This window comes from Oryza glaberrima, chromosome 4 (genome assembly GCF_000147395.1).
Source record: "Oryza glaberrima chromosome 4, OglaRS2, whole genome shotgun sequence".
Lineage (NCBI taxonomy): Eukaryota > Viridiplantae > Streptophyta > Magnoliopsida > Poales > Poaceae > Oryza > Oryza glaberrima.
In genome coordinates this window covers 7,053,832-7,073,722 of record NC_068329.1, presented here as the reverse complement: position 1 = coordinate 7,073,722, position 19,891 = coordinate 7,053,832, and the positions used below count along the sequence as shown (strand labels likewise).

At 41.1% G+C, this 19,891-nt stretch overlaps 2 protein-coding genes and 1 pseudogene across 2 annotated transcripts; all 3 read right to left on the bottom strand.

Moving 5' to 3' along the window:
• Window positions 1–4,050: 4,050 nt before the first annotated feature.
• On the bottom strand, window positions 4,051–8,763 carry LOC127770275 (uncharacterized; annotated as a pseudogene).
• A 1,473-nt stretch (window positions 8,764–10,236) lies between these two features.
• Window positions 10,237–11,447, bottom strand: LOC127772296 (uncharacterized). The gene is made up of 3 exons (XM_052298324.1): window positions 11,219–11,447; window positions 11,056–11,143; window positions 10,237–10,981 (listed from the first exon to the last, which is right to left on the bottom strand). Exons 1-3 carry the CDS (start codon window positions 11,413–11,415, stop codon window positions 10,805–10,807), a joined length of 462 nt encoding a protein of 153 aa, XP_052154284.1. The 5' UTR covers window positions 11,416–11,447; the 3' UTR covers window positions 10,237–10,804.
• A 114-nt stretch (window positions 11,448–11,561) lies between these two features.
• On the bottom strand, window positions 11,562–18,809 carry LOC127770274 (uncharacterized). Its single transcript, XM_052295937.1, has 5 exons — window positions 16,911–18,809; window positions 16,397–16,594; window positions 13,917–15,012; window positions 11,656–13,827; window positions 11,562–11,570 (listed from the first exon to the last, which is right to left on the bottom strand). Exons 4-5 carry the CDS (start codon window positions 13,825–13,827, stop codon window positions 11,562–11,564), a joined length of 2,181 nt encoding a protein of 726 aa, XP_052151897.1. The 5' UTR covers window positions 13,917–15,012; window positions 16,397–16,594; window positions 16,911–18,809.
• Window positions 18,810–19,891: the final 1,082 nt, after the last annotated feature.

Genomic DNA, 19,891 nt, shown 5'->3' with positions numbered 1-19,891 from the left:
CAGTCCAACGTTGGAATAATAAGATGAGTGCTTTACGACGTCATCTTAGAGGATGGGCAGCGCACATCAGTGGCCATTATCGTAAAGAAAAAGCGAGCTTACAACATTCAATCGATTATCTTGACATCACCGCTGAAGGTCATGCTCTAATTGATCTGGAAAGATAGTGTCTTGCTCGGTCCAGAGATTGATTAGCACAACTTCTTCGGGAGGAAGAAATAAAATGGTATCAAAGGGCTAAAACTACCGATATTCTTCTTGGTGATAATAATACAAAATATTATCACTTGATTGCTAATGGCAAACATAGGAAGAAACGGATTATTAGTCTAGATCAGGACGATGGAAAGATCGAGGGGAATGAAGCTTTAAAAATCTAGATCACAGAATTTTACAAGAAACTTTTTGGTCCTCCAGAAGTGAACTCCCTTTCTTTTGATGAATCTAGAATTGATGACATCCCCCAAGTAACTGAGGCTGAAAACGATTTCGTCACTGCGCCTTTCTCTGAGGAGGAGGTAAGGGCAGTGGTGTTCGGTATGGAGTCCAATAAGGCGCCGAGTCCAGATGGCTTTCCGGCTGAGTTTTATCAAAAGTTTTGGGAAGTCATTAAATATGATTTATTGAATTTTTTCAATGAATTTTATACTGGTGATCTCCCCTTGTTTAGCCTCAACTTTGGGGTAATCACCTTGATACCCAAAGTAAAGGAGGCTAATCGCATTCAGCAATACAGACCGATTTGCCTTCTAAATGTCAGCTTTAAAATTTTCACTAAGAATGCCACTAACAGAATTAATTCAGTGGTTGACCGAATAGTGAGACCATCTCAGACAGCTTTTATGCGAGGTCGCAACATTTTGGATGGGTTGGTTGTCCTTCATGAGACGATTCACGAATTGCATCGCAAGAAGCACAGTGGGATCATTCTCAAGATTGATTTTGAGAAAGCCTATGACAAAGTCAAATGGCCTTTCTTACTACAAACCCTCCGAATGAAAGGTTTCTCACCGAAATGGATCTCTTGGATTGAGTCCATCATTTCGGGTGGAAGTGTAGCCATCAAAGTGAATGACGATGTTGGACGTTTCTTTCAAACAAAGAAAGGTCTTCGATAGGGAGATCCTCTCTCTCCCATTCTTTTTAACCTTATAGCTGACATGCTCGCCATTATGATACAGAGAGCACAATTAGCTGGTCAGATTGATGGAATAGTGCCACATCTCATAGATGGTGGTTTGTCAATTCTGCAATATGCCGATGATACTATTCTATTCGGGAACATGATTTAGAAAAGGCACGCAATTTGAAATCATTCCTCAACGCTTTCGAACAACTGTCGGGCCTCAAAATCAATTTCCATAAAAGTGAAATTTATTATCTTGGCGAGGCAAAAGTTTTTTTGGATGTGCCACTGGTAACTTTCCTTTTCGTTACCTAGGAATCCCTATACATTATAGGAAACTCCGTAACGCAGATTGGAAGGAGGTGCTAGAACGTTTTGAGAAACGACTAGCAAGTTGGAAAGGCAAACTTCTTTCTCTTGGGGGGAGACTGACGCTCATCAATTCGGTTCTCACAAGTTTGCCAATGTATATGATGTCCTTCTTTGCTATACCTAAAGGAGTAATCAAGAAATTGGATTACTTTAGATCTAGGTTTTATTGGCAAGGAGATGGACATAAAAGAAAGTATCGGCTAGCAAAATGGGACATTTTGTGCCGACCAAAAGATCAAGGGAGTTTGGGGATACAAGACTTGGAACTTAAAAATATAGCCCTTCTGAGCAAGTGGCTTTTTAAGTTACTATCAATTGATGTAATGTGGCAAGAGATACTGTGTAATAAATACCTCGGTTCACAATCTATCACAAGTCCAGTGGAAACCTGGGGATTCGCACTTTTGGGCTAGCCTTATGAGCGTCAAACCCGATTTTTTAAAGTTTGGCTCTTTCTTTATTAAGGATGGTTCTCAAGTTCGGTTTTGGGAAGATAAATGGTTAGGTAATGCAGCTTTACGAGAACAATATCCTTGTCTTTATAACATTGTAAGACACAAACAAGCGACAATATCATATTTTCTCCAAACAACCCCATTAAATTTCACTTGGTGTAGGGATATTATTGGCTCCGAATTAGTGGCGTGGAATCATCTATTCCCACGCATCGCTAATATAGTTTTGTCACATGAGCAAGATGAGTTTAAATGGAATCTAACACCAGATGGAAGATTCTCGGTTAAATCTCATTATCTTGCTTTGGCTCATACAGGAGCTCCCAATATTAACAAAACTATTTGGAAGTTAAAAATGCCTCTTAAAGTAAAGATCTTTTTGTGGTATCTACGTCGAGGAGTTGTGTTAACAAAAGATAACCTAGCTAAGCGGAAATGGAAAGGGAGTAAGATATGTTGTTTTTGCCACAAAGAAGAAACGATAAAACACTTATTTTTTGAATGTCGGCTAGCACGGTCGGTTTGGTCTCTAATCCAGATTGCTTCAAACATTTGTTCGCCTAGGAACGTGTCACATATTTTGGGCAATGGGTTTTACGACATACCAAAGAGTTTAGACCTCTAGTCTTACTAGGGGCGGCAACAACTTGCTGGGCAATTTGGCTCTCAAGGAATCATGTGGTTTTTGATAGGAAAACTGTTTCTTCTCCTTTGCAGGTTATTTTGTTGATTACACATTGGCTCCGATCATGGGTTATTCTCCAAAAACCCAATTTGCAGGACTTTGTCACTTCGGCTTGTCTACATTTGGAGCAAATGGTCAAGGAGTTTTTTACGCCGGCATATGGGTGGCGACCTAGTCTTTGGGTTGTAGGGCCTTGATCTTGCACGCTGTTTTTTTTTCTCTTATTTTGAGTGTGTTGGAGTTTGTTGGCTATGTGCACTGTCGTGGTGCAGAGGCCGGGAGTATTGACTGAGATCAATAAAGCTTCCATTATCTAGAAAACACAAAAGAATGGTTTTCTGAATGCATTTACCATCATGTTGAATTAATCAATTTGACAACAATGTAATCTAAAACTAGCAATACCAATCTCGGGAACAGCTACAACTGAGATGACACTACAACATGCTATTTATTCTGCGACAGAATCATTTTGTCGCAGATCGTTGAAAATCCGTTGCAATTCACCATCTGTGATGGTTTCAGATTTCGTTGTTGATTGAGCGTCATTGATTAAATCGACCGACGATTCTTCAAAACCGTTGCGGATTGAAGCGATCCGTGATGGTTTTTGACCGTTGCAAACAGTCCGAGGCCCAGTCAGCCCAGTCCAAAGCCCAGTTTTAGCGACGAAAATAAACGTCGCGGATTCCTGCTGACATGGATAGTGATGTGGCTGCCAACGTGGACGATGACGTGGCTGCCTACGTGCACGATGACGTGGCTGCTAACATGGGCCATTTATTAATGGGCCGATTTTACAAGTGTACCACTTTTGGCCCAAAATTTTGGCCCGTAAACATTTCAACCCACAATGATTCCTTCTCGAGTAATTTCAGCCCACAATAATTCCTACTCATAGTGATTTCAGCCCATAAACATTTCAGCCCACAATAATTTCAGCCCACAACAATTTCAGCCAAACTATTATCACAACAGAAGCAACCAGACCATTTCAAAGCAGCCCAATATCCATACAAAAGCAATACAAACAATCTCAAGTTTCATCTTTCCATTAGAAGCATGCAAATCATGAGTCTAAGAGACGCAGCTCATCTTGCAACACCAGGAGCACAAGCTCAACACAAGAACAATAAGTCTAAAGGACAAAGAACAATAAGATAGCTCAACCATGAGCATGTTGAATCAAAACAGCTCAACCAGGAGCATCTTGCATCAGAACATCAGCTCCAGGTTGGTGGTAGAAATTCTGGATGTAGTCCCACCAGTTCATGCCATCCTCTAGTTGCTTGCAAGATGAAAAACCAAGAATGTAAGGGAGTGAACTAGTAGTGCAAATAAGCCTCTAGCAGCGTGAATAAACGAAGAACAACAAACTCTAGCAGTGAACTAGCAATGCACATACCATTAATTCAATCAACTGGTCGATGTTGACCAAGCATAAGCTCAAGTTTCGCTTCCAAGTCAGCCTGCTTCTTCTGCATCTCCTCCATGTCCCTTAACCTTGCTTGTTCTGTTTCATAAGCTTTCCTTTCCAAATCATCCACTTTTGCACGAAGCTCAACATTTGCCATCTTCTCCACTTCAAGTTGTGCTTGGACATTTTGTACACTGGACCTCGGTCTCACAGTCTGGATCCCCACGTTCTGAAGGAACATATTCTTCTTGGTGCTGTCGTCTAGCACATCAGCTACAACTTCAGTCGCCGACTTGGGTTCTTTACCTTCTTCTGGTGGTGCAGCCAATTGTTGTTCCATTTGATTCTAGCATGAAAGCAGCAAAAGAATGTTCATGACCATGAAACCGTCTAACAAAGGGAAAGAACGTCATAAGAGCCGAATTTTTTTATCTAAACACATGCAAACCACTAATTATAAATGTGAGCACACAACAATTACATTTAATTATTTAGGCAAGATGCTTATATGCAGCGATATGTTTCCCTAAATCAGTAGCCTAACAAACTGGCCGCTGAACTGTTCACGTTAGCCTAACAACCCACCTCTAAAATTGGTTAGTTGCATCATTACGGGGAGTTTTCTCCATTGTTCAAATCTAATTCATACGGTAGTACATGAAAATCATAGGGTTTAATTAGGGTTGCATACGGCGAGTTTCTTTCATTGTTCAAATCCCAAAGAAAATACAAACAGCACGGTATTATACTACTAAATTTTCAATACTAGCGATTCATACACACACCATCTTCGTGTCGAGGCTACCGTCATGGCACTGAGCCAAAGCTAACAGGATAAGAAATGAGGAGCCCATATCATGGACAGTACAGCACCAGGTCAACCGGATTGGTGACGTGGGCAGGTTGTTTAGAAGTAGAATTCCAACTTTTGCGTGCTCACATTTGTAATTAGTGGTTTGCATGTTTTGTGATAAAAAAAATCAGCCATAAGAGAGTTGACTTACGATAGCCAATTGTACATTAGGCGTGTAGCCTTGTTTTTTCTTGCTGAAGTGGCACTTCTTGAACAAATCAAGCGCGTCAGGTTCCTTATCCTCAAACTCACCTCCCTAAGAACAATGTTTATATGGAGCAAGATTACTTGATTGGTCACGACACATTATAGCAAAAATTTAAAGAAACAACAAGTTCACATAAACAGCCAGTTCATTTAAGACCCAACAAGTTCACTTAAGAAACAACAAGTTCACATTTAACATCTATATTAACTACCAGAACAACAAGTTCACTTGAACAAAATTGAACAACAAGTTCACTTGAAAAAAATTGAACATTTATATTAACTACCAGAATAGACCTTGTACACCTATGAATGAAACTAGAAACATTTGTATTAACTACCAAAACAGAACAAAATTGATATGTAAGCAAGTGACATTTACTATTGACATGGCTAACTTACCAAATTTTCTACAAAAACTGGGTAGCTACATGAGCCAGTTGTAGCAGGGAACTTGACCTGGGCCCGGTTCACCTTGTTCTTTTGGCATGCCTCCTACATCATATACACAATACAAGTTATTACACAAGTGCCAAAGTATCATGTACATCGCAAGAGTTGGTTTTCATACCATTTTTTTGGGAGTCTTCCATGCTTCCACAAGTTTAAGCCAATCTTCATCACTTGTCGATTTCACAAGTGAAGTTTTGGTAACAAGATGCAGTGGAAAAGGATCAAAATAATCTTCCTTCAACCGGTGTCGTTGTTGGCGAATTGCACTCTTCATCATTTCAATACAACCATTGTGAACTGTAGGATCATCTGTGTTGATGTTGAACTTTGCCTATTCAGATGGAAAAACATATGTATAAGAAATAGAATATCTGAGATGGAAATTACAGTAGCACATGTTATAAAAGAGAGGAAACAAGCTGAGCAGCTGCTATGCTGCTAGAAATCAATGGAAATAACAAAAACTATACCTAGCTACACATGCAAAAATCAAGAGATGAACAACCTGAGAGAAGTTGTATGTACAAGTGCATTTGTTTATACTTCCACATAAAAGTAATAGACAAAAGCTGCAGATAAGTAATAGACAAAATGATTTCCATTTCAGCAACTTAACATAACAGTAAGCTTGAAGACATGTCTAGGCAAGGTTGCACTAGCCACACATAGTATGCGCAGTTCAATAATGCAAAAAAAATAGGCACAAATAGATTTGAAACTGGAGACACAAATGGGGGTAAGGCCTTGAGAATGTACTTACACGAAGGCATCCCAAAAATTTTTGAATAACCGCAGGTCTACTCTTGTAATCCTTCTAGTGTATGAACATAGGCACATGACCCCTTACTGCAATATTGCATTCAGTTGCAAACTTTGCAGCAATAATAGGTGTAAGAGGCCTGATATGCCCTTCAGGTATGATAATTGGCAGCTTCCCACGACGAGCTCTGTTTATCCTCTGGAGGCCACGTCCCATATTAGGTCCTCGGTTCCATGGCCCCTCTGCTCTTGGTTGTAAATGATCATTGAAATTGCAATTAGCATTCAGCAATAAAACTAGTCAGGTGATATGCAAATAATGAGCAAACAATCACCTTCATGGGTCATCTGGTAGTCACCGTCATCCATGGTAGTGTTGTCCTCATGCTGGTGAAAACCATCTAGAATGGCAGGAAGTAAGAATGCATTCATCATGCAACCACCAAAGTAGCAAAAAGTAACAGTGATACATAACACTCACCTTCATTGACCATATGGCTGTGACCATGACCATCAGACTGGGGATTGGCATCATCTCCATCATCTAAAAAGAAGCAGCATGTTAGATTGCATTCATCATGTAATCAAAGGTTATAGAATTACAACAAGAAATATGGTACTAGAAAGCTCCACCTTTGTTGGCCATATGGATGTGACCATTAGACTGGGCAATGGCATCACCTCCATTATCTAGAAAGAAGCAGCAAGTTAGATTGCAGCAATCATGTAATCAAATATTCTAGAATGACAGCAAGAAAAATGGTACTAGAACTCACCTTCAGCAGCAGGTTGTGTGTGCTCTGCAAAGTTGACAACAGTTTCAATTGTAGGTGGTGGGGGTGGCACAGGAATGTTGTCACTTGCTGGCAGACTTGCATCAGGTTGTGCAGTGCTTTTCTTTGACCTTGTACATCTAGTAGGTGGTTGATCTGCATAAACCCTCTTACGAGGCCGAAACTTGACTCCACAAGGAGCATCTGAAGCATTGTTGGTTTTGCTGCAACCCTTCCTCTTAGAGCCCTGCTAGAAATAGAAGCATGGATTACTGAATAGAGTATGCAAAGAATTATTCTGCATTAGTAAACACTTTATAATTGAAGCCCTGGGAATATGGAAGAACTATCACCGTTGCAGTGCCATCTGATATGTCTCCAGCAGTATCATCTTGTAAAGGATCATACTCAGATCCCGAGTCTTGATCTCTTGTTCTTTCATATCTCTTGTTCTTTTCTTGAGAAGTGGCAGATGTGTTTGGATACTCCGAAGGAGTAGAAAGCCCAAGCTGTTGCAGCCTTGCACTGTTCTGCATACACTGTTTAAGGCGCACCTGTTCATATGGATGAAGTGGAGGTGGAGTTTCTAAGTGAAAAGAGAAAACAATAACAGATTAGTTGACCTTATTAGCAAGGTATAACGTAACCAGAGATCACTAATGATTACACATCACATTCTCATGTACAGTAGAAGCACACATGCTAGCTGCAGTACATATACAGTAAAGTGGGCATCCACTACATCTAGTTAAGCACAACCAGTGAATGAATCTAAAAACAAAACCAAAGAATGTAATAGCAAAGACATGGTCAAGTGATTTGCACTCGTATTGGTTTAGTTCATATTTCAGGAAAGAAACAACAAGCCTACAGTGCTAGAACTTTCTACTGTTTGCCCCTAATGACATAGAACTTCTATTGAAAACTACCTACTGACAATCTAAGTACTCTGCAATCTAAATAGCACCTCACCCATGATACATGACCAACAATTAAACACAAACAACTACTGATATATCAAGAATCTGATGCACTAACAACTACTGGCATATCAAGAATCTCAAGCACTAACAACTACTGACATATTAAGCATATCAAGTACTCATCCAGATTAACAATCTCATGCACTAACAGACTGAACATGAGCATCTAATTAGATGAGTCCAGAGTGAACATGAGCACAAACCTGTCATCCGAGGCCCTTGAAGTGGCTTCTTTTGTCCATCCTTCGCTGGCATGGTCCTTGGCGGTGGAGGGGCCCTTGCAGTGGCGACGGGTGCGGTGGCGCTGGGATTCTTACGAGTCGACGACATGGTGGTGGTGGAGAAGGTGTCCTTGAAGCGACGATGGGCTTGCGAGTCTTCAAGCCGTCGCCGTCCGCGTTGCCGTCGTCCGCCTCGCCGCGGTGGATGACCGGCCACCGCGCCCTTGCCGTCCTTGAAGCGGGGCACTGCTGCCGGGGCTCCTCGCCGATGGCGGTGGCAGATCTGGAGGATATGGGGTGCGGCGGCGGAGGCAGCGGTGGCAGATGTGGAGGATTTGGTTGGAGAGAGTGGCTAGGGTTTGACTGGTTGCTGCTAGAAAATGACGAGGTGGAGGGGGAGCTAGTGGGGAAATTACTGGTGTACCCTTGAACTGATGACTGGTGGAAGTGGAAATCCATGGGTATTATAGTCAATTTAGGTGGGAATTTTTGGTCTGGCGCGATTCGTGATTTGGCCGATGGCGCCCGCGCGGTTGCGGATTTTGGGAAGCTTCTAGAAGGCCAATGATGCTGACGCGTGGGCCCAGCACCATTTTTTTGAAATGAAACTTGCATCCCTCAAATTTATACCTAAGCTACACGAGTCCAAAAATTCAAAAAAAATATGAAAAATTCATCATTTGACGTCTAGTATTTGAATAAAATAACATCAGTCGCAATTGTTTAACGAAAATTGAACTTACATCACAAGATGACGAATGTTGTATACATAAAAATGCATGAACTTCAGTGAATGTTGATGCAATGATGATCAATTATGCCCAAATGATGCTTATGATGCTCATATGTTCCATTCAAACTCATGTCTTGGAGATAGTTGAAAATTTTGAAAGTTTAATAGGGATAATTCAAACTTATATCTCAAAATTATGATATAATAATTCTAGTAACATCTTAGTATGGTCTAAACATTCTACAAATTGACATGGCAACATAATTTGGGACCCTAAACTTGTCATAAAAATTTCAAATGGTTTCGATAAAGGAATAATATACATTGTTTACAAATGGCTACATCTCTCACATAGTTTCATAGAATGTTATAGTTGAACATTGAAGTTTTTCATACTTTACAACAAGTTTGAACTCATATGCCTTTCAAATTTGAACATAACCTTGTTTTTACCTTAATATTACGAAATACGAAGTTTCATTACTAATGGTTATGGAAAACAAATATTTTTTTCTTTTTTTTTCATAGCAGCACTGCATTACTAATTGCTTGAATAAGATGTCTGAAATTCACTGCTGCTAATTGCTTGAACAAGATGTCGTCATCCCATCACATGTAGTCAAATAATATGTAATTGCTGCTTGCCTGTTGTATAGTTTTGCAATTTGAAAAGTATTTTTTTCGACGACTTTTTTCCTCAAGAATTTTGACGACTTTTTTTCCTCAGGAATTAAATCCTTCAAAATTCCTCTAGTTTTGTATGGCATGAACTAATCATCATCCGTTTTTTTACTTTCTCCTGCATTAGCAGCGGCATGCACATACTGATCACCTTTCACTTTCTTTGTACTGTTAGCATTTGTTATTGACAGTGCCATTATCCTGTTGCATATGCATGACAACAGTTACTAGATCATCTAGAAAACAGGACATGTGGTTGAGTAGTTCACTCATGCATAGCTAGCAAGTACTAGCAATCTATCATGCAAGTATGCTAGCCACCCAAGCCGGTCTCACAACAAGAACATGTCCACAAGCATGACAGGACATGTCTTACACAGTGATTGATCAACAAAAAAAAATGTATACACCAAGCATGATAGAGTATGACACAAAAACACAATGATACAAATTGGAGTTGTTATTCATCATCACTGTCGACGTCAATTTCAGCACCACCTTCATCATCGCTGTAGTACTCCAACAGTGTGTCATCCTCATCGTCTTCCCCGTCTTCGCCGTCACTGACTTGTGCTTGTTGTTTTCTTTCTTTCACGAGGCGAGCAATATCAGCAGCTTCAAACATAATGCCTTGTTCATCATCTCTATTTAGAGGCTTGTCATATGTAATGTTTGAAACTGCTTGTCTTCTACCATCCTTCTCACATGACTCATCCTCTTGATATGCAGGAGCATTGTAGTGTACATGCTCAATTTCCCTTACATTGTAAAGATGCCTATGGTCAAAAGTCTGGATAACTTGCCAATTTTCTCCCCACTTGGTGTCTGGCAAATAAAAAATCTTTCTAGCCTGAGTGGCCAAGATAAAACAATCATTCTTGTACCATAGGCTTCCAATATTGATGCTTTTGAAAAAGCCATCATCTTTTAGTCCATTCTTCTTCCCATCCAATTTAAACCAGTCACATTTAAACAAAACTGCCGACCTATCGTCCTCTAGATATTCTAAATGGACTATCTCTTTCAAGGTTCCAAAAAAATCAGTGGGCTGACCATTATGTGCCCCTTGTGCCCATTATGTGCCCCTTATGCCATTACTCCACTGTTTTGTGTCTTCCTATTCTTGTCATGATCAATAGTGTTGAACCGCACACCATTTACAATGCATGAGGAGTATTTCTTAACTCTGAAATCAGGACCACATGCCAAGGCAAAGAGATCATCATCCACCTCTTCTTGATCAAGATTCCTCAACCTCATGACCTGTCAATGTGCAACAGACATATATTAGAATCTATAGTAAAAATATGGCTAAAATAGTGTGAATGTGAACTTACATGGTTCCTGAACCAAGTCTGGAATCCTAGCCGGAGCAATTTTTCATTGTTAGATGCCCCTTCTCTCTCTAGTTCTTCTCTAAACATTCTGAAAAAAAAACATAAGTTAGCATATGCACAAAACATAAGTTAGGATATGCATTATAGAATTTCTGGAACTTACTCAATATATTTCTCAGCTTGACTACAATTGTTCAGCACATACCACACCATTTGATCAAAGCCACTTTCATCATAAACATATTGAGGCGCCGAAGTAAAATGTACTCCATGACCAAAGACGTCAACATTATAGGCCCCTTCATCGGAAAAACCTACATTTCTTGGTTCCCGATTAAATCTTGTTTCAACACCATCCATGTACTTAGAGCAAAATGTCAAGCATTCATCAGCAATATATGCCTCGGCAATGGAACCTTCAGGTCGTGCCCTGTTCCTCACATAGCGCTTCAAAGTATACAACCGCCTCTCAATTGGGTACATCCACCCATATTGCACAGGTCCTCTCAGCAAAGCTTCATCAGGTAAATGTACAGCAAGGTGCATCATCACATCAAAGAAGGCAGGAGGGAAAATTTTCTCAAGCTTCACCAAAATTACAGGGATCTCTTGCTTCAATTCAGCCAACACATCCTTGTGAAGGGTTTTGCTGCACAGTTCCCTAAAAAATCTCCCTAACTCTGCTATTACTTCATAGATATCCTTGTCCAAAATTCCTCTCATGGCAGCTGGTAAGATTCTTTGCAAAAGAATATGACAGTCATGAGTTCTTAGCCCTTGTACCTTGGTCCCATCAGTATTTAGACATCTTGAGATGTTGGAAGCAAATCCATCCGGAAATTTTAGCTCTCGTAGAAATTCACAAAAGTCCTTCTTTTGATCATTGGTCAAGGTATATCGCGCACGAGGCATCTCACATGAATCTCCATCCTCTCTAAATTGTAGCTCCTTTTTAATTCCCAAATCTTTGAGATCAAGCCTAGCTTTAGCTGTGTCCTTTGTCTTCCCAACTATATTGAGAATTGTGGCAATCAGGCTCTCGCATATGTTTTTCTCAATGTGCATGACATCGAGATTGTGTCTTAGCTTCAATTTATGCCAATATGGCAACTTCCATAAACTAACCATCCAGCTCCAAATTTTCACACGGCCACGTTCCAGTTCAGAACGCTTCCTCTTCCCTGGTCTAACATGTTTAACTTTCTCCAATTCAGCCAGCAGCTCTTCTGTAGAGAATTCACTTGGTGGATTATTGCTTTCATGAAGTCCAGCAAATTCATTGTTTCTCCGCAAGGGATTTCCCTCTGGAAGGAAACGGAAGTGTCCAAAGTACCCAATTTTGCTCCTCAGGCCGTAGGAAAGAGGGTGCTCGTCACAATGAGTACATGCAAAATACCCTCTTGTGGTACGCCCTGAAAGAGTGCTCAAAGCAGGATAATCATGGATGCACCACAAAATTGCAGCACGAAGCTTAAACATTCTGCGAGTAAGAGCATCATAAGCACGCACACCGGTCCAAAGCTCAAGCAAATCTTCCACAAGAGGCTCCAAAAATACATCAAAATCCTTCCCAGGGCATTTAGGACGTGGAATAAGCAAAGCCATCATGAAATTCGACTCCTCTATACATGCCCAAGGTGGGAGGTTGTATGGCACCACAAACACAGGCCACATGCTGTATTTTGTGTTCTTTTCTGAAAATGGATAGAACCCATCAGTAGCAAGGCCCAGCCTAAGGTTTCTTGCATCATCTGCAAAATCTGGAAATTCTCTGTCAAAATCTTGCCACGCCTCACCATCAGCTGGGTGGGTCATTTCCTTCTCACTAGGCTGCCGCTTCAACTTGTGCCATTGTGCTTGTTCTGATGCTTCTTTTGTCGCAAACATCCTCTTTAGCCTAGGTACCAATGGAAAATGCCGCAACACCTTCTGTGGAATCTTCTTTCTTTCTTCATCTTTCCATCTTGACAGACCACAAACGGGGCATTTGTCAAGGTGGGCATATCCCTTTCTGAACAACACGCAATTATTGTAGCACACATGTATTGATTCATATCCAAGACCTAATTCCTTTAAAAGATTTTTTGCTTCATTATATGATTTGGGGAGTGTATTGTGTTCTGGGAATGCTTCAGCCAATAGCTTTAGTATTGCAGAAAAGGTAGAATTGCTTATCCTATATAGTGACTTCATATGAAGAAGCTTTACCACAAAGGCGAACTTGGAAAACTTGGTACATCCAGGATAAAGCTGACGTTTTGCCTCTTTCATGACTATTTTGAAAAATGACTCTTTGTCATGAGGTTCTGCATCAGCATCCTCATTTTCTCCATCTCGTCTTGCTTCTTCTTCTGCTGCAGCATGTAGGTCCCCTAAAAACCCTTCCAAACGATCAGCATTGTCATCCTCTCTCACATTTTCCCCATGGCTGGAACCAACAAGATCAGTACTGCCATCCTCTCTCACATTTGCCCCATGGCTGGAACCAGCAAGATCAGCATTGTCATGGACATCAATAGGGTGCTTAACTACATCAAAATTGAAGCTCTCTCCATGATAAATCCACCGAGTATAACTACTGTCCATGCCATTCATCAAAATGTGCTTCTTCACAAGGGACTGACAAAGATACTTCTGATTCAGGCATCTAGCACACGGGCACAAAATTTCAACGTTCTCACTGAATTTTCCTTGAATGAAGCTCATAAACTCTTTGACACCATCAATGTGTTCAGTGGAAAACAATCTGCCATGAACCCAACTCTGATCCATCTAAGAAAGCATCATAGAAAAACACACAAATCAACAACTTTACACTAAATCAAATCTATACATACAACAAATTCCAAAAAATTTCGTACCCTTGAACGCCTAGGATGCTTCAGCCACTGCAGCCACCACCACTGGCACCAGTGACCCACCGCAGCGGCCAGCAGCAATGGCTCGTGCTAGAGCCTGTCGCTGGACGACGAGACGCTCGGCGTCACGCCACACCGGCGCCACGCTTGGCGGCAATGGCGGGCAAGCCTGTGATGCCGTTGATGTTGTGGCGGCGAGATGTGGTGGGCGGTGACAACAGTGTGGCGGGGACCATCGCCGGGATGGCGTGCTAATGGTGGCAACGGCGGCACGGGCACGGACAGTGGGGTAATAGTGCCAACGGCGAACGGCGGCGGCAATGGCGGGCAGCGCCGTCACGCACCGGAATAGATCTGAATCGGGGCAATGCCTGAATGTTGTTGTTTAACCAGCGAGATTTTCAAGTATATAAAACTTAAAATTCGGAGTACCAGCACAACCGTATTTGTAGCTCAGTGGTAACGCAGCCGCCTCTTAACATTCAGGTCGTGTGTTCGAGACCTGTCCGCCTTTTTTATTTTTGCGCGTCAGATTAAATCCCGGGCGCGGTTGACCAGCTGTTCACTGGGCGTGGCCGGGGAGCTGGCGCAGGTGACGTGGCCGGGGGAGCTGGGTTTATTTTTTTTCAGTAAATAAATGATTTACTATAAAATAATTTTTTTCACTACACACTACCACACCCTAACGCATTGTGTAGTGGTAGGTCACTTTATTGATGGAACTCAAGATCGGGGTTCAAACCCCCCATGTTGCAACTTTTTTTTTTGGGAACATGATAATTTTTAATTTATGTTCGTGACGGATTTGTGTAAACATTACAGTGTTTTGGGCCGAATCGTGACAGAATTGATAAAACGTTACGGTTTTTTGGGCTTAATATCCATGAAGCAAGTTGCTAACGTTTTCTGAAACCGTCGCTAAAATTCTGTCACGGAATAAATAGTATGTTGTAGTGTGAATCTGAACAATACTTCCTACATATGATTACATCCTTGGGCAACCAAGAGGCCATGCAACTAGAAAAATGTTGACAAATGGCGTCGTAGGTCATTTGACAGCACCTCGGATGATTACCAGTAGCCGGTTAATTTTGATACCCTGAGATTGCATAGAAGAGGTAAGAATTATTTAGGTAGGTTCTCACAAAGCCATTGAACAAGATAAATAAATGATCTCGGCAAATCGACAACAATAAGGTAATCTGAACTTGTGCATGATTTCTTCATTATTGCCTAGATTTGTTACAAAATTCATGTATAGCTACGATGATTAAAAAACTATGCCAAGAGGATGAAAAACACTAGCAGGACTCAGATACAACTCAATTGGATAATTGATCTGGCCAAAAGATCATTACTGATCTGCAGTACAGATGACACATTTAAATGCCTAAAATAACGGTGTCAATTTAATCATGTATGCAATGCTGAAGCATGAATACCTGGTCATTCTTTACAAGGGTGTTTGATACTAAAGAAAAAAATAGGCTCAGCAAAAGAAATGGACTCATTACTATGTATGATTCAGGTACCTATAAGTAAATGTAGGTGAAGTGAAACTAATTCTTACAAAGACTAGCACAACAATATTCATGCATAAGGGAGAAATTGGACATAGCCTCGGGTATATGAATTTACTAAGATAACCTTATATTCAACAATACAATAATCATTTGACAAGGGCTCCACAAATTTTCAAAAAACAAAAGCCGGTTGATAGGGAAATTTTATACATAAATGTTAATCTAACTACCTCTGTTCTGAACATGATACGGGAAGAGCTAAAAAGGTTGTATAAAGAGATGTATCTTACTGTTAGAATAGCATTGCTCAATCAGCATTTGTCAACGAGTGAAATAACAAAATTTAGGTATCAGCTAATGTTCAATCAGCACTTATGCAAAATCATAACCAAAACATAGTACTGACATGGAGAGTAGTCATACTAGGTACATTGCATAGAAGATGTGTATTAACTAGGTAGATTCTCACAAAGCAGTTGAGCAAGATATAATCTATGGAAGTCGAAAGCAATTTTCTCTTCATGATTGTCTAGGTTTGATACAAAATTCATATTAGCTACATTGATTAAATAACTACGCCAAGAGGATGAAAAACACTACTAGGACATTACTAATTGTACAGCACAGTTGGATAATTGACCATGCCAAGATCATAGTATTACTAATTAGATACTATGTGGTAGTAGTAGGTCAGTAGTTGAACTAAATGCTTTATTATTATGTTGTATGCAGTACATGACACATTTAAATGCATATAATAGGGGTGTCAATTTAATCATATACGCAGTACTGAAGCATGGATAGAGTCATTCTTTACAAGGGTTGTTTTTTTAGCAGCAAAAACAGGGTAGTAAAGTGAAGGTGGCTAGGCAAGTGCACATGATACAGGGGATAAGATAAGAGTCTGATACCGAGTAAAGAAAAAGAATGTTCAGCAAAAGAAAAGGAATTGATACTAACCATGAACCAGGTATATTTCCGTCATTGTAAGATCACTGTAGCACTCAAAAATAACATGCCACTATTTGCTACCAGCCATGGTGTTAAAACTTCTGCTTGGACCTTTAGCTGTACTCTGCTTCCTTATTTTCCATGGGATTGGGAAAATAGCTTAGCTAGCGAAGTAGAGCTTGAAGCCAACCATAAGAGGTAAATGATCTGTAGATTTGAAAAAAAAAATCAAAATCAAATGGAAAAAATATGCATCGATAGATACTTTGTTATGGTATTTAGAGAGTACTATATAGTGACAAACACTTAGTTCTGGTATGTATTTATAGCTGTTACCTATGCCATAAGCTAGAACTAAAGTAGTGTAGGTCAAATTAACTCTTGCGAAGACTAAACTGATAGTATTCATGCATAAGGGTGAAATTGGACATAGCGCTAGGAAATGAATATACAAAGGCAACCTTTATAACATATGTGCAGCGATGAAGAATGCATGGGACAAAAGTGATGCTAGCTAGCTTACTCCTGTGGCGACCGAGGAGCTCCATGGTATGAAGCAGCCGTGAAGCGTGGTGGTCGAATGCGTCCACGGCGCGTGGACACTCCTCATCGAGCGTCACATGCAACGGCGTCCCAACCCCCACCCTCAGGTCCTGGGGGGCTGGGGATCGAGCATGCTTCCGCCGCCACGACGGCTGGAGAAGAAAATAGCGGGTCTTGACTGGATCTGGCGGCCCTCTCCCTCTTGCCGCCTCCACTACGTCGCATTGGGGCTGGATCCGGTGGCACCGAGCACAAGGGCGCCGGATCTGTCCGTCTCGAGCTCAAGGGCACCGGATCTGGCCGTCACAAGCTTGCGCTGGCCTGGTCAAGGGAGAGAAGAGTGAGGTGGATGACGACAGGGTAGTGGCACTTGCCCGGCGAGAGGGAGGGGAAGGGGTGTGAGGAACAGAAGGATTGGATGAGAGGGAGGTGGAGGCGGTGCGCCGGTGCCTCGCTGGAGAAGGTGAAGGGGAAGGGGAAGAGAGGCTGTGAGGGGTGGCAGGGAAGGGGACTGCCGGACTGGACTAGAGATTGAGATGGAGTGTTGAATATACTAGACGCGGTTCGCGCAGCGTGACGCCGCGCGATTAGAAATGTCAATGAAAGATTATGCTATTTTTTTATATTTATTTATCGTACATACTTCCTCTATCCTTAAAAAAGACAAACCCTAAGTTTTCGTGTCCAATTTTAACTGTCTGTCTTACATGAAAATTTTTTATAATTCGTATTTTCATTGTTGTTAGATGAGAAAACATGATTAATATTTTATGCGTGACTTGTCTTTTTAATTTTTTTCATAATTTTTTCAAATAAGACGGACGGTCAAACGTTAGGCACGGAAATCAGGGTTTGTCTTTTTTTTTTTTTGACGGAGGGAGTATGCAATAGTTTGTTACTTCGTAGACTGAGACCAATACACCGTAATTTTTTTCTCCAAATATGGATGTGTATGTGTATTAATTTCCATCCATAATTTAAAACTAATCCACAGAACCATCTACATACACAGGAAGAAATTAATCGATAGTTGAATCACCATGAAGCTCTACGCGTGTGAGAATATGTATAGCTCAGAACAGAACAGATACACATGCATACATATCTACCGATTCTTTTAGGAATCCTAAGCTTAACCATATTATTATGAGAATAAGCATTCAAATAATTCAGACACTATCACCTTGCTACAACCACTTATCTTTTCATTTGATGAGCTCTGCCGTATTATTTTAAATCTTTCTTAAAAGGACATATAGTCTAGTGGTTGTAGTGACCTAAGTAGCACCCCAAGATCCTGAGTTCAAATCTTCATAGAAGCGAAGTGCTGATTAAGTTATTTGAAGACTAAGTTCCTAGTTTGATAGGCTAAGATTCTAATATAAAATGCTGCATATATCCAGTTGTATGTAGAGGCCGAGTAAAATATACCGTTCTCTAAAAAAAAAAAAGTATTATTTTAGTTCAAATGACGGAGAAAAGTTTTGCAGGGTTCTCTGTTTTCTTTAATAATGGTTTGCAGCGTTTCTTTTTGGAGCGCTAATCTTCGTTCGTTCGTTCCTTCGTTGGAGTCTTCCATTATTAAATAGGCTACTTGATCTTCTCTAGCTCGTACTCCATTAGGAAATACTCACTTGTCTCTATCCAGCCGAAATTAAACTGAATCAAAGCTAGTCAGACAAGTATATAGAACCGTGCAAACATTTGGCTAAGATACTTAAAGAAAGTTCTCCGAGAGGTTGCCACCAAAAAAACAAGAATACATGGCATGCTAAATCAATGGTCACTATCTCTACACAGAAAAGAAAGAGAGGAGATACTGCCGATGATATGGAAAGCTAGGTAGAAAATGCGGCATCGATGCTTGATCAGGGAGGGGGCGTACCTACGCGCCTTGCAAAGTTGGAATTCGGCGGTGTTGGCGGCATGGGAAGGCATCAGGGACTAAATGGAGGGTGGAATCCTCATCGTCGAGTACGTGTTTGGAGTGGGCGGGCTTGGCGCACCACCAATACTGCAAGCTTCGATCCCGATTGTGCGACCACATGCATGTGGAGCTTAGGTTCTATACTGCTGTGCCAGCGCCACACCTTTCTCCCAAGAGAGGACCCATGATCAGCCGTCACCGACCCGTCATCATGGAGGCCAAAGACGCGGCGGACGTCGACATCGATGCCGACGACTGCCACACATGCACCGATCGAGCGCCTCCGGTGCTACAACCGCGAGCTCATCGCCCGCGGCCATGACACCCATGCGTCGCGTCGTACTCCCGGCTCGCCAATGTCAACCTCCGCACCAACACGCTACCGTCCTCCTTGAGTTATCGACTTGTAGCAGCTCGCCACTACTCATCCTGCTATTCTACGTGTCGACGCTGCCAGTCTCAGACACGACACAGAATACACACCACAAAGCAAGAACTATGACGTCCATAGAAGAAGCTAGATCCAAAGCACATATAGCTAAATAACTACAGACTAAAGAAAGAATGGAAGTTTGATTTAAAGGAGGGACGATAAAACAACAAGAGAGTCTGGCTTAAATAGAGAAAGATAATGGAATTAAAGCGAGATCGAAATATAAGCACTAGGGTGTGTTCGGCAGCTAGGTTGCCAACACTAACTTTGCGCACGAAAAACGGAGCGGTCTATTAGCGCGTGATTAATTAAGTATTTGCTATTTTTTTAAAAATAGATTAATTGATTTTTTTAAGCAACTTTCGTATAAAAACATTTTGCAAAAAATACACCACCATTTAGTAGTTTGAAAAGCGTGCGCGTGAAAAAAGAGGAAGGGGTTAGGAAAATAGGGGGCCAAACACACCCAACCCAGAAGAAAAATACTAAGTATGAGAAACAGAAATATCGAGGGCAGCAACAAAACACATTGGTATATATTCAGTAACACCGTGTTTAGTTCCAAAGTTATTCTTCAAACTTCTAACTTCCCATTACATCA

Excerpts from the sequence above, each read along its gene's own strand:
- LOC127772296 (XM_052298324.1), bottom strand. The coding sequence starts at position 11,415 with ATGGATGGTGTTGAAACAAGATTTAATCGGGAACCAAGAAATGTAGGT. Across the intron at positions 11,144-11,218 it reads CAAGCTGAGAAATATATTGA|AATGTTTAGAGAAGAACTAG; the intron begins GTAAGTTCCAGA and ends TTTTTTTTTCAG. Across the intron at positions 10,982-11,055 it reads AGACTTGGTTCAGGAACCAT|GTCATGAGGTTGAGGAATCT; the intron begins GTAAGTTCACAT and ends GCACATTGACAG.
- LOC127770274 (XM_052295937.1), bottom strand. The coding sequence starts at position 13,827 with ATGGATCAGAGTTGGGTTCATGGCAGATTGTTTTCCACTGAACACATT.